Source organism: Scardinius erythrophthalmus (genome assembly GCF_964197995.2).
Source record: "Scardinius erythrophthalmus genome assembly, contig: HAP1_SCAFFOLD_660, whole genome shotgun sequence".
NCBI lineage: Eukaryota > Metazoa > Chordata > Actinopteri > Cypriniformes > Leuciscidae > Scardinius > Scardinius erythrophthalmus.
In genome coordinates, this window is record NW_028295961.1 from 1 (window position 1) to 15,176 (window position 15,176).

The following is a 15,176-nucleotide window of genomic DNA, read 5'->3' on the forward strand; positions in this document are numbered from 1 at the left end:
TGCATGTGGGCTTCAGTGGAAGGTAAAACTGGTTCTGAGGTTCACATTATTACTAGATCCACACAGAACACAAGTCTGTGAAAGGAGTGAAAAGATTTAACGTAACCCACTGGAACCCCCCAACTGTGAGTTATTTATAAATGTTTATCCACTTGAAAACAAATACATCACTCTTCTTAAAAATACTGTTTTAAGCATACCTGCATGTTAGTGCTTTTGAACACAGACCAGATTACAACTTCACGATACATCAATAAACTATATACTGATCATTTACTAATGGTCTGTTCATCATTAGTTCAAGATTAACCATTGTTTATTGAGATAAGGATACTTCAACAATTTTGACAGATATTTCAGTGATTTAAAAGTGATTAATAATATATCAACTAATGACATATTACACATCTACTAATGATCTGATTGTATCATGATTTACAATTTTTTAAGATAACTTACTACACATTTGTAAATCGTTATCATGCAATTTATTAATCATTTATTAATGTAGTTGTGTTTTGAAAATAATTAGTTAAATATTAGTTAAATAATTAGTCTTTATCAGCGGAGATTTTGGCAGAATAAACAGGTTGAAAATAAATTAGTAAACTAAAAAAAGTTTTTATAAAATTAAAATATTTGTATTCATTACAATTTGTAAAGCATATATTTTTCCATTTTATTAATATATAACATAGTCAATAAAGTTTGATAATCAGTGAATTTTTCTGTGTCTGGAAAAGTAAAGATTTAGTTCTGTCAAATCAATTAATCACATCTAACATAAAATGTGTGCATATATATATGTGTGTGTGTGTGTGTGTGTGTGTGTGTGTGTGTGTGTGTGTGTGTGTGTGTGTGTGTGTGTGTGTGTGTGTGTGTGTGTGTGTTTGTTTTTGTGATTTATGAGGACAGAAATTTGTATAATGACATGGGTATTATTACACTGGTATTACAATGTGAACTTGATTTATGAGGACATTTCCTGAGTCCTCGTATTTCAAATGACTTTAAAAACATACTAAACAGTGTTTTATTAAAAATTTCAAAATGCATAAAATTTTCCGTGATGGGTAGGTTTAGGGGTAGGGGTAGGGGTAGGGTTAGTGTGTGTGTGTGTGTGTGTGTGTGTGTGTGTGTGTGTGTGTGTAAATACACACACACACACACACACACACACACACACATATATATATATATATATATATATATATATATATATATATTTATATACATATGCATACATACAGTAAATGGGTGTGCACACACACACACACACACACACACACACACATATACTCACATATATTATTTAAAAAAAACTTTTATGTTAGATGCAATTAATTGACATCAGATTTGACAGCACTATAAAGATACATTTTAAAAATTAAAGATTACCAAAAGATGTGGAAATTTGATGGCCAATAGGTGCTATTATTTGGAATATATATGTATTATTCATGTTTGACCGACATATCGGCAGTATTTTGTACAAATTAAAGGTTTCAAAATTTTCAAAGCTCAAACAAGAGCTTTAACAAGTCTAATAGGAAGTTTGTCTCTTTGTTACAGGACAAAAATTGTCTGGACCCGTGAATCAGAATCAAGGGTCCATGTCACAGGTAAAAATCCTGAGAAATGTAAATATATACACCATAGCTGCTGTCATGAAAATATTCAGGTTTTATTGTTTTGTTCATAGGGTCCGTAATGAAGGTCTACACTAAAGAATAATCATCAGCTGTGGAACTCAAGGATGCATTTTTGGGTTCCAGCCCAGTGATTACATGACTAAGGGATCTCTCAGGCAAACCCATGCAGTTCCTCTAGAGAAGGTCAGAGGAGCGTCTGTATCTTCATATACAGTAACATCTGTGGTTACAGAAATACATTGAGGACATAGGGTTCTTGAAATAATCTGTATGGGTCTGGTGTCCTTTCATCTTTGAATGAAGCCGTTGAACAGCTGAAGCACAGCTCCCTATGCTGACTCTAGGGATTTGTGTTATGCCCCTGGGGCCGGGAACATGATGGAATGGGTGCTGAGCAAAGGTGCTGTGACCCATGGAAACATGAACTTAAACTGTCACCACAGCTGGCAATGTCAGTAAATTGTATAACACATAACACCTCCCCCACTTCCCCACCTTTGTACATGCAAAAAAAATGTAATCATTTAAGTGGCTTTTCACAATTCATATGTTTGGGATAGAGAGCCGGACTCTAGTGAAGATGTGGGAAATGTTGTAAATTGTAAAATGAACAGGTGGTCCCTTTGGGCCACAGCCTTGATTTATCCCAGATAGAGAGATATTGATGTTTTGTTTACTCAATATATCTTCCAAAACTGTATTTAAAATTGTTGTAAAACTTTCTAATAAAAATCAATTGTATTTGTATATGTCAATGCATTTTATTTACGACTAAAATATACTTAATCATATAAATTACAACTAAAAATATGGAAATATGAGACAGTGGAATTTGACCAGATGAGTGCCATCTTCTTTTACCATGAGTGAGCAGGTCTCGCAGCAAAGCGACAAATGTTACCAGAAGAGGCACTCTGGGAATTAGGTCTCGTGTACTCAAGAGAGACATACAGAGCCAACAACAGGAATGAATCACTATTACAACACCCTCTCGTGTCTCCAAAACCACATTTCACACATAAAAATGACATGAATCCTAAATGATACTAGATTTTATTTAGTCTGTCTGGTGTGACATTTTGTAATGAAGAAAAAAGCATTTTTATTTGTAATGGTAATGACATTCATATTCAATTTTATACAACACAATCTCATTTAAGTCAGTGATTTTAGCAGCATAAAAGAAGAGGTAACAGTTTTATAATTAATTTAATTCATCATATAACATGTACCAACCTCAAAATACATGTTTCCCTGCTGCATACATTTCATACCAAAAAATAGTACTATATCACATAGTAATATCTTTTAGCTTTTAACAACATATCTTGAAACTTAAAATAGCACCATGCTTGTTTCACCACTGAGAATTCAACATATCCCACCTTACTTTCTGTTTCTCACACACACAGATTCTGCCTTGGTCGACAAGAGGCCATCAAGTGCCATTAACATGTTACAAATGGGTCACCAGTGTGGTTACAGAGTGTTTTTTTTTTTTTTTTTTTTTTGCTAGAAATATACACAGTGATTTATTTGAAATCCAAGCCTTTCGACGGTGGTCCCCACCATTCCCTGCATTTAACACTTGTAAAAATAGATACGTCTTAAATTGTTTTTCAATCCTAGCTAAATATAACTATGTTGTTATGGCTGAATTGTGATACACTGTATGATGAATTGTGATAGACAGACAAACAGACAGGCAGATAGATAGATAGATAGATAGATAGATAGATAGATAGATAGATAGATAGATAGATAGATAGATAGATAGATAGATAGATAGATAGATAGATAGATAGATAGATAGATAGATAGATAGATAGATAGATAGATAGATAGATAGAATATCCCAGTCTAACTTACAGTCTTCCAGTTACTTCAGTGTGAAATGGGTAGGAACGCAAGTTTTAGCATTAGCGTGGCTCTGCATGTGTTCTGTGAGCAGGGAATCCTGAGGGAAAGATTTACTGCACTGCCCACATACAAAGATCATGCCTTCCCCATGCTGCTTCTCGTGCCTCTTGAGTGCTGCAAGGTGGCCAAATGACATATCGCACCGCTGGCAGTGGTAAGACCGCACAGCTGCGTGAATACGCTGGTGTCGCACAAGTCGGGACGCCACAGCGAATGCAACCCCACATTCTGAGCACTTGTGTGGCCGCACTCCACTGTGAACTGTGAGATGTTCGGTGAGATTGGAGGACTTAGTGAAAGCTTTGGAGCAAATAGAGCAGGCGAAGGGACGCACTCCGCTGTGGATTTTCCTGTGCTCCGTCATGCGACTGGCCAGGGCAAATGCCTTCCCGCACTCCGGACAAACAAATGGCCTCTCGCCCAAATGCGTACGCTCATGGCGGAGAAGAGACAGGGGTTTGTTGAAGGTTTTGCCACATTGCTTGCAGAGGAACGGCTTGTTGTTGGTGTGCATGTTGCGCTCGTGTTTCCGCAGGTCAGAGGAGCGCACAAAGTCCTTGCCGCATTCCTCACAGATGTATGGCTTCTCTCCGGTGTGCGTTCGGATGTGTTTGCGGAAGTCAGAGGACCAAATGTAGCTTTTCTCACAAAACGGGCACTGGTAAGGTCTTTCGCCCGTGTGTAGCCGCTTGTGCTGCTGAAGAGTCCCCTGGTGCGAGTAGGCCTTCCCACACAAGTCACAAACGTGTGGTTTAAGACCGCGGTGAGTATCGATGTGGCTCAACAGGTTGCTGGATTTTTTGAAAGCCCAGTTGCAGTAAGTGCACTTGTATGGACGGTTTTCCGTGTTTCCCTCCATTCCTCGCTTCTTAATGGTCGCAAACACTACCTGATTTCTTAAAACCTGCTTCTGTGAAGATTTCAGGTTGTCCGCTACGTTTCCCTCCTCCTCACATTTGTCAGCCGCAACTTCATGCTGCTTTCTTGGATCCGTAGCCAGTTCACATGGAGTAGTGATATCCACCTTCTTATTCACCTTCACGTTGGTGATGCTGGTCGCTTCCAAGCGCTCATGATTCAGTTGGGACTTATAGTCAGATCCAGACTCAGCCTCCACGTCAGCTTCATCCACTCTCCTTTCCTTTCCAGAGGATTGTTCAGAACTTTTCACATGAAGGTGGCATGAAGCTTCAGTTCTTGGATTTTTAGTAATCATCTCTTGGATTCTCGTCTTATTGTTTTTTCTTTCATCGCAACTGGTAGAAGTGCTGATATCCTCTTCAGTATGTAGATTAAGGCTCATTTTCATGGTGTCTGCAATGTTACTCTCCTTAGGCAGATAATGCCTCTTGCTGATGAGAATCTTTCTAATACTTCGTTTTGATATGTAGGCATTATCTTTTAAAGCTGCTGGATTCCACAGGTCATTCATATTAGCCATTGTAGTTTAGTGCATTGACCTTTATTAGCCAATAGAAATAATCTATGTTTGCAATGCCTGCCAAAAATAACAGTATAATATTATTATAAATACAGTTGATCTCAATTTTATAATTCATAATCATATTGTCAATCAATTATAATCAATTGTACAGCAGATTCAATTCTAAGAGGCTCTTGTTTGCCTTATTTTAGGCTATGAATTAACTCTGGATTTGAGAGTAATGATATCCAGTATAAATTATATTGACTGGGAGACCATCCAGTAGACCGTCTTGATCTTAGAGCTACGCAGTCCTGAGCCAGCAAAGAACAAGACTTTATTATCAGCTGTCATAGTGCATAGTGTGCACTCCAAAGAAACGTTCAACTATTCTACACATGCAAAGAGTCTCTTACCTTGGCAGCAACAAGTCCACCAATGCTGATCTCAAAGAGAGCAATTAATGCACTTCCTCTTTATGGTGGATTTTAGGCAGACGTTTAGAATACCATAGGAGGAGCCAGAGCTTACACTTCACATGGGGGAGTGCAACATATTCCTGCAGTGGTCAGCACTTTAGCAAAACCATTTGCTGTGGGGAAAGATCAGCTCAATGACCCTTTCACCCATGACAGGCGTGAGGTACAAGATATTTCACGGGGAACAGCACATAACATACATACATAGATGTGATTACAATCCACCGGGATTATATTTAACCACTATAGAGTATATAGCTTTTTTTGTTTGTTTTTTGTTGCAAAAGTATGATGCAATCATTTCCAATATTTTTAAAAGTACAAGCCATTTAAGTGACATGTGAAGGCCAAGTATGGTAACCCATACTCGGAATTTGCATTTAACTAATCTAAAAAAGTGCACACACGTAAGTGAGTGGTGAACACACACACACACACACACACATCCAGCTTATACTATATACTATCTCTAATAGCAGTTTCTATGTTTGATGTTCACAGGTAAATTTTCACTGTGGCATTATTTATTTATTTATTTTACATTTTCTAAGTATGTAAGGCAGTTTTTGTCTGACTGAGGAGATGTGTCCATCTTCTACATTCTTTAGTTAATTTAATTAGCATCTAAATATTTCTACTAATTATTGAGTGAGAGAATTAGGAACAGGAATAACCTGCTGATGCAAGACATAACTAACAACCTGATACATGTCCAGCAGCAGTGCATATAGATAAAAAAATTAAGAGTCAGAGGAAATATGAGAAGAAGAGAACATGCTGTAGAGCAGCCAGAACCAGACACCTGTTTGCTGCTTAAGGTTCAATCAGTGCAAATGCACTGGCAGGGGAAGCCTGACAGTGAGACTTGCTTTCTACAGCAGTGTTTGCCAACCCTCACTAGAGGTCACTACAGATTTACAAGAGTCATTTTCAATCCTGGTCCTGGAGACCCACAGCACTACACATTTTATGTCTCTGTTTTCTGACAAATTTCAATTCCTATTGAGCTGATGATCTATATCATAGATGCACTCTCTTCCACTGTAGTAAGGCCCTTTCCCAAATGGCACACTTCATATGCACTTTCGGTCTTGTGGACTTATCATGGCTGCAGCGTGCGCATGTCCGTTAAGTCCATGAGACCATAGGGTGTCCCATTTGTCATTTTAGGTTTCAGAAGGGTGCTTGTGAGGTCGATATGTGCCCTTGATGCGCACTTCTGCTGAGGTCGCACTGATGCGAGCTCTGCAGCAGACTTCTTTCCGACAGTCAAAGCGGTGTTACGTCACGAAAGTGCGGACTCGTAGGAAGACCACGAGTGCTAGGGTGACATTTGGGACAGGGCCTAATTGAAGCCACCAGTGTCCCAATATTCACAAAAATGCAGACTCGTCGGAAGACTGCGAGTGCTTAGGTATCCAGTGTCTCAATATGGCGCTGACATCTTGGGTCTTGAGTCTGCACAGTAGTCAGCGCGAAGTGGAGCCGCGATATCAAGGCCCAAACTCCCGCAGAATTGGTTAGTACAGTTTATGTAGGTGTTAAATAAACAGTTATGGAAATGAAATTAAAGTTTAAGCTCCAATCTCTTCCCGAAGATCCCGAAAAAAGTCTGTTGGTGCCTCAGTGACTACTTCACTCAGAGAAGCTGTCAATCTCTGCTGTCAATCATGACGTCACATCCCCATTTTTATAGCATCAAATAACTAACAAAAACCAAACTTATTTAAAGAATGAACACTTGAACTAACATCAGTGTGATAAAATCTGTCTAAAATGTCACAAACCATCTTTGGAAGAAATTATTTGAAGTGTAATTTGATTGTTTAGTTTGTATCACGTTCTTTACGTTACATAGAGAAGGCGGGGTTTATGACCTATACTGCATCCAGCCACCTGGTGGCGATCGAGATGCTTTGGCTTCACTTTTCAGGACTCGTGTGGCACGCTTGGCTTGATTTTAATCAGGTATGTTTAATAAGAGAGACATACAAAATATGCAGTGCTGTATGGGTCTCCAGGACCAGGATTGAGCGCTTACCAGTTTGAGGACCCAGACAGCAGGTGACAGCCAAAAGACACCGGCCCGAGTCCGTTGCGGGGATCTGGCCCAGAACTTACGAAGTGTCTGGGCCAGATCTGGGCCAGATCTGGGAGATGGTCCTCAATGCAGAGCATAAAATCCAGGGGGAGGAGTTGGATAAAATCCAACTCCTCCCACCTTACATAGACCTAAACCTACCCGTCTCCACCCCCTGATCCCTAAACCCACCCCTAAACCTACCCATCTCCACCCCTAAACCTACCAATCTCCACCCCTTATATAAGATCCGACTCCTCCCCTCGGATCTTGTGTACTGCATTGAGGTGCTACTGAGATCTGGGCCAGATGATTTTTGCTATCTGGGGATAAACCACAATACAATTCATTACGGTTAGTATAACAGTTTAATATTCTAATTATCATTAAAACCATATTTGATTATCCGGATTTGAAAAACTCACGGTAAATACTGTCCAGCATTAAGTTAGCAAATGTCTCATTTGTTAGGTGCAGCATGCAGCGTAAGTTTTGTTTTGTGTGAAAACATGGCAAAAAGAATTGAGAGGTTTTACAACCGAGTGCTGAGGGAAATGAATTTAAGTATGATGAATGAACTATGAATGCATCTCTGAAGGGAACTAACTGCTTTCAGAAAAGCTTTGGTGGCATTTCCTTTTCATCTTACCTGCAGAGTTCAGCTACTACAAACCCAATTAAACACACCTGAACGTGTTAATTGCGAGTTTATATCTCGGAATTAGGGTTGCAAAATTATGGGAATTTTCAAAGATGGAAACTTTCCATGGGAATTAATGGGAATTTAAGGGAATTAACAAGAATTTATGGGAATAAACGGGAATAAACTAGGAATTTAACTAGCACAAAACTATTGAAGGCACACATTTGAGCCTGTGGACTAAACAAAGTGAAGTGTTTTGATGATATTATGGGGAAATATATTTATTAAATGTTTAAATTGCAAATATCACATACAAATGTATTCATCTAGTAGATAGCAAGCTGATAAGTTAGATGCTAAATAAGCTAGCATAACTTTATTTACCACATAGGACTGGGCGGTATGACGTATATCGTTACCGTGGAAGAAAATGTCAACCGTAACAGATTTTTTTATTCCGTGTATACCACAACATGGTAAATAAGTAGGCGTGGTTAACTCGCGTGCAGCGTGCGTTAGACTGAGACACTGATATTTGTCAAAGAAACATGAAGAAAGACCAAGAGGATCCACAAAAGGAATTACGTTTTCAAAATTAACGTGATATTTTTTTTTGGGGGGGGGGGGGGGGGGTGGAGGCACAGAAGTCAACTAGAGCAGTGCATCACACTGAAAGTTTAGAGAGACGCACATGCTCGAAACGGGGCTTACTTGACAACAAGTTCATATATTCTAACGAATAGAAATAATTAAATAATGTATCTATCCGTCTCTTATGTGTACAGTTACTTTCAGAGTGGACGCGCAAGCGGTTGCCATGGTAATGAATATTTCCAAAATTCCCCAGCTTAACTTCCCATGGAAATTTACCGGAAACGTTGCGGAAATTTTCCGCCCCTTTGCAACCCTACTCGGAATTCTGACTTTTTTCTCAGAATTGTGCTTATATCTCGCAATTCTGACTTAACACGCAATTGCAAGTTATGAAGTCAGAATTGTGAGATATAAACTCACAATTGTAAGAAAATGTCAGAATTGTGAGCAGACATTCCCCCCTCAGACTTTCCCCCCCGGTTTCATCCCCCTGCCCCGGTATCTAATCTCAGACTAAGGCCCTGTCCCACTAGCCTGGCTCCGCCCTCCTACGTACTTCCGCTCAATTTCATTTTCCTTCAGTACTACGTCTGGGACTGCTGTATATTCTTAGGTTTCCAGAACCAAATTTTTTGTAGGACCAATCAGCGAACAGAGGGAGTGGCTGAGAACGATGACGTTGATGTAGTGCGTCAGTTTGAGTTGGAATAATGGCAGCGGAGAAAGACGTGAGAAAAGCTATTCGGTCCTTTGTTGCAAAACGGCCGATTATACAGAAGTTAAAGCCGGAGCAAGAACAATGTTTGCTAAGTTTTGTTGGTGGCAATGATGTTGTGGCCCTCCTCCCCCCTCCTCCCCACCGGGTTCGGGAAAAGTTTGATTTCCAGCTCACTCCGTCCGTTAGCACTAGAATTCGTGCCAGAATTCCATAACTACTAAACTGCCGCAAGCAGTCATTTTGATCGCTATTCAAAGCTCTGGGCTATCTTTAATGATAAATCCCCAATTGAGAGATTAATACATTTATTGTACTAGGATGTCTTTTAAAAACAAAACAACACCATACTGTACATTTAAACAAGTTTAATTATAATTTATAAATAAATAATATTCGTAGATGCCCTGAACAAAATAGTAGCCTATGTTTTCATGTTTCCACTGTTTGATCGCGCCCGCCGACACACACACACACACACACCATATTCCAGCATTGCAGCCTGTTCATTATAGCCATAATAAAATATAATAATAAAATAGTCAACCTAACATATAAATTCAACTGCTTCTCAGTAGTAGGCTACAATTCGTACCATTTTATGCGTGTGATGATTTTTTCCGTCGATATTGGACCGTGAGTGAAGTTCAAAATCCTATGATAAAGAATAGTTTAGCGTTTAAATACATCGCAAATGTTGAAACATTTGGATTCTAATTAGAGAGTTACGTGAGCCCAACGCCGCTTACTTTCACTTTCGCTTATAAAGCATTTCATTTTGGCTTTAAATGTAATGATATTGAACAAGAATGAAAAAATAACTAAAGGCTTTAGTTATTTTTACATTCTTGTTCTGTTCTGAATATCATTACATTTAAATGATTTGTGTTGAATATGTTTAGTGTATTTTTTACCACATTTTATTGTTGCGTATATTGGTATAATAATACCGCGAAATTCAGTGCGGTCAATATGACCGTTTATGACCGAAATAGGTAAATAATAGGCTATGTTCATTTGTTTGTTTTTTTGCCTTATGTGTAATTTATATGAAAAACATTTTAAATGAAAATACAGACGCTTTTAGGAAAAGTCAGGTACCAGAAGGATTGTATTTATTTTTTCAACAAAGTTATTGCAGATATAAAATTCAAAACGGTTTAAAATGACTGGCAGTTCTAGTGGTGAATGAGTTAGCTAAGGCGAACGATAGGGATGCAAAGCCGATAGTTGTTGTCGTCTCCCCTCTTGTTGCACGAATGGAGGACCAAGTGAAGGAGGCAGAAAAGTTGTTTCTGTATCGCGCAGTAGCCTGGTGATCACTGTACTGCATTTGCGGCAGATCCGAAACGACCGCAGCGGCGTATTGTTAATGATTAGACCCAGCTTCGACAGTTGACTGAATACATCACTGTCCTTAGTGTCAAATATACATTTAGAATTTACAATTGTTCCTTGAACTCTTAAATTCGATTAACAAAACCAGCAGCTCTCGTTGACAGACATCTTATTCTAAACATAATCCTCTGATCATTTGGACTTCTTGTTTCCGCCGGCCGGTTTCGGCGCATGATGACATACGTCACGGCCACACGTTAGCGATTGGCTATGGCAGATCCTGAGTGACTCTGGGCAGATCCAATAGTTTTGAACTTTAACAGAGAACCCGCCTACAAGGAAGTAAACGTTTCTCAATGGAGCGAGGCCAGACTCTCTGTACAAATGAAATGTACTAGAGTCTGGTAGAACCAGGCTACTGTCCCACACGAACATGGGCATTTTCAAAAACGTCGATTTCTCTATTGTTTGGCTGTTCGTCCACACGCAAACGCAGTATCCGGTCACTGAAACCGAACTTTTCTTTAAACTCCTGCCAGGGTGAAGATTTTTTAGAAACTCCGGTTGCAGTGATGTCGTGTCTGTAGACGGTGCAACCGGAGATTTTGGCTTGTGACGTTGGAGTGTGCGCTCCTTTGTTTGACGTCAGATTGTGCGCCGCTATCTCCTTTGTTTATATGAGGCCGCACGATTATGACAAAACCAATAAGTGGCATTTTGGGGTTATGGAAACAACAATTCTTCACAATTCTTACAAGAACTGTTAAAGTGAGTACAGGCTACGAGCGCTATGATGACTGACATGAAATTTCATTTTTCTGAGGTGAGAGACTTTTTATTTCATAAATAACGATAGAATGACACTGACATATAGCCTGACAACATCTCATCTGACCACAGATGAATCTGGACAACGCATTTTTTTCTAATTTAAAACGTAACGACGTTGCATGCTTGTAGTTTATTTTGCGCTTTATAGTTAAGTGATATACAGCGCGCGCAATTGAAGAGTGCGCGCTACTGCAGTGTAGCGGTTGACAGGACAGGAAAGTCCGTTTTTCTGAGGTGAGAGACTTTTTATTTCAGCATACATTTACGTCTCTGGTAGTTCCTATTGTGCTGTGTTCTCCGAAGTTGACGTGGTTCGCCTCTCACAACGTAACATGTTCTAAACACACCACGCAGAATAATGTAAGCGACTTTTTTTGTAATCGCGGCTTTGAACGATTATAAACTAGGTTTTTCCGTACGAGCGCGAAGGTGTGCGTGGCAAAAATGACGTCATTGCGGTGTGGGCGGTCGTGCGCGTTGTGGCGCAAATGGCGATGTGGCGGTGTGCACAGCTTTTTTTTTTTTAAAGGCTCGGTTATACTCCAGTTTGGACGCGTACACGGACAGCGCGGACGTGGACTACTTGTATTTATTCTGTCTGCTGAGGTCTGCTCGGGTGAACGCGTTCCACACATGCGCAGTAGGCTTGCGCTGTTTTTTAGCCTATCCACAACTTTCCTGCGAGTCTTAATGGGCGTCGCCATGACACTCGATACTTCCTGTTGCCGGTATCTCAGTTCCGGTTTAGCGTAACGCTTAAAGCTTGCACACAAGGGATACTCGCGTCGCGGTACAAACGGGTGAAACTGATTACTGACAAGTAGTAATGCTGACAGCAATGGCTCCTTGTGGCTCAACGTGTACCGTTGTCAGGTGCACAAACAACACGCGAAAACTGAAGGATTTTATGAATGGGAGTTGTTTCCAACATAAACGGACCCTCTACGCAGAAAGAGTGTTTCTTGTAACGCTACTTAGAAAAAACTGCAGTACAACTGTATATATATTTTTAAGTGGTATATTTATTGTTTTCAATAATTTGAAAATTAATTCGAGAATTAACTTGAATGTGCAGCAATTTGTACAAATAGAGAGTATGTTGGCCTATATTTGTTGTAGCCATTAAATAAGAGCATTTAGTTTCATATTTGTTCAAATATTATAATGCAATTTTTTTCCATCTATGTTGATTATGAAAAGTGAACACCATGATCATCTTCATCTTTGCAGCAGACACTGACAGAAAACACTAGTTTATTAATAAAAATCAATGCACGCGTTTCACTGGAACTTACAAATGCACATCTTGCTTATTGCACGCACACTCGGCACACATATGATGTCAAAATAACGAGATATTGTGTTGAAATAACATTATTAATAATAATAAATCTTTAATAATATTTGATTGAATGCCGAATGTTGTGCTTGTTCAATTTAATAACATTAATACTTTAATTGTGATCATTAAAATAACTGAATATTAAATATTAAGTGGCCAATTTTTGCTCATTTATTAAAAGTATTTATATATAATAGCACCCCCTCAGCACACGTTAAAAAATTATCTGGCGCCGCCCCTGGTTATAACGGCCCACGTATTAAAAATGATTGGGTCTAAATTGGGCTCGGGCTCATAATTACAGTTAATGTGTCGGGCCGGGCTCGGACACAACGGGCTCAGGTAGGGTCGGGCTTGATTTTTTGGGCCCTATCTAAGCTCTACTCCTCATTATCCAAGCAAATTGTTTGGGTTTGTTGAGGCTCTCTGATAGCGGTATCTTCAGGTTAACGTAAACCGGAAGTTCGATACCGGCTTGTTCTACGTTGCCATAGCGATCACGGGAAAGGTCAGGAGAGCCCGCCCACTCCCTATTAAAGGAGAACTCCGGTCAATTTTAACATTGAGCTCATTTTTTTGTACATTTGGAGTGCTGTCAATACAGAGAACAACGACAAAAATCGGTGTTGCCTACACCGAGTTATTCTATTTTTAAAATTTGCACCCTGTTGACTTCAATGGGGCAAGTACTAAACCTGCTTTTAGCCTCTTAACATCCTTGATGTGTCATTACAAGTGCACAGAAAATGTGAGTGATTCCTTTTGAGTGAACACGAGTGAATCTGACTGCAGTAGATGTGAAAGATATGTATAAAAATGATGTTATTTAAGCCAGCGCAAATACCTGTGTTTACATCCTGTTTTCGGTTGAAGTCCAAAGTAATCGATTGCCGAGTTCACGCGCGTGATCATAGGTAACTAAACTTTGACCGCGGCGTGCGCATGAGCACGCCAATGATGCGCACCGCGCATACCGGGTCCTGTGTGAAAGGCCCTTTAGAGTGCTCCTTTGTGCTGTGACGATGTCTCCAGCCGTCGAGAAGACTTTCTTTCTCTGATGCTGCCATGTTTATTTTATCTACGTCCTCCTGCACACTGACAGTCAACCCGACAGTCACCCCGCTGACCTCACCAGAAAACAAACAGCACCATCTAGTGGACTGAATGAGCAATTGATTTTTAGCATTCTACTACCAAAGTTAAATTCTCATTTGTTATTTAAATAATAAAAGATCGATACTTGGCGCCCGTGTATCGATACAGTATTGTCACAGAAAATATTGCGATACTATGCTGTATCGATTTTTCCCCCACCCCTAATGTTTAGTGAAATTAGAAAATATTTAAGAGATCATTAATTTGAAGGGTTTACTGGATTTTACACATTTTTTTTTTTTTTTGTAGTGTGGTATTGGTGGTGATGTTGCAACTAAAATAAACATTGTCACGTGTGGACCTTTGTTATTCTTACCGCTGATTCCTGATGGTTAAAGGATTAGTTCACCTCAAAATGAACATTTCCTGATAATTTACTCACCCTAATGCCATCCAAGATGTAAATGTCTTTCTTTCTTTAGTGTAAAAGAAATTCAGTTTTTTGAGGAAAACATTTCAGGTTTTTCTCCACACAATGGACTTCAATTTCAACCGAAATGTTGACGTCCTAATCAATGCAGTTTCAAAGGGTTTTGAAGTGCTTCAAAGGGCTCTGCACGATCCCAGCTGAGGAATAGGGTCTTATCTAGTGAAATGATCGGTCATTTTCTATTTTTTTTTTTTTTAAATTGATATACTTTTTAACCACAATTGTTCTCTTGTGCTGGTCTGATGTGCCAGGCATTGCGTCATCAAGTTGGAAAGGTCACGCGTCACGTCATCACGTTTCCCAACTGACGGGGTCGAAAGTAACATAAGCAGTCTTAAAGGTGAACTAAGTAACTTTTTTACCTTAACTGAACAGCTTCGGAGTCATTGGAATGGTTATATTACTTATTTCGGGTTGAATGGTGGTCGTTTCGCACCCCCCTGGTGCCTGTGAGCGGAAAATTCGCACTTGCAACTTTGAGACGGCGGGCCGCCGGCAGCCGCGGCAGGAAGTATCGCGTGATATCAGGTCTCGCGATGTAAACAATTGCTTTATGGCCAAAAGAAATCTGCTC

General features: G+C 39.6%; 1 protein-coding gene and 1 long non-coding RNA gene across 2 annotated transcripts; one reads left to right on the top strand and one right to left on the bottom strand.

Moving 5' to 3' along the window:
• Window positions 1-1,571: 1,571 nt before the first annotated feature.
• LOC308686698 lies at window positions 1,572-2,399 on the top strand. The gene is made up of 2 exons (XR_014029621.1): window positions 1,572-1,622; window positions 1,703-2,399. It is a non-coding gene; the product is annotated as an uncharacterized lncRNA (long non-coding RNA).
• Window positions 2,400-3,516: 1,117 nt separating this feature from the next.
• On the bottom strand, window positions 3,517-5,971 carry LOC308686697 (uncharacterized protein). Its single transcript, XM_081395130.1, has 2 exons — window positions 5,412-5,971; window positions 3,517-5,070 (listed from the first exon to the last, which is right to left on the bottom strand). The coding sequence occupies exon 2, from the start codon at window positions 5,011-5,013 to the stop codon at window positions 3,532-3,534; it is 1,482 nt and encodes a 493-aa protein (XP_081251256.1). The 5' UTR covers window positions 5,014-5,070; window positions 5,412-5,971; the 3' UTR covers window positions 3,517-3,531.
• Between the last annotated feature and the right edge of the window lie 9,205 nt (window positions 5,972-15,176).

What these genes read in the sequence shown, in the direction of transcription:
- LOC308686697 (XM_081395130.1), bottom strand. Translation starts at nt 5,013, where the DNA reads ATGGCTAATATGAATGACCTGTGGAATCCAGCAGCTTTAAAAGATAAT.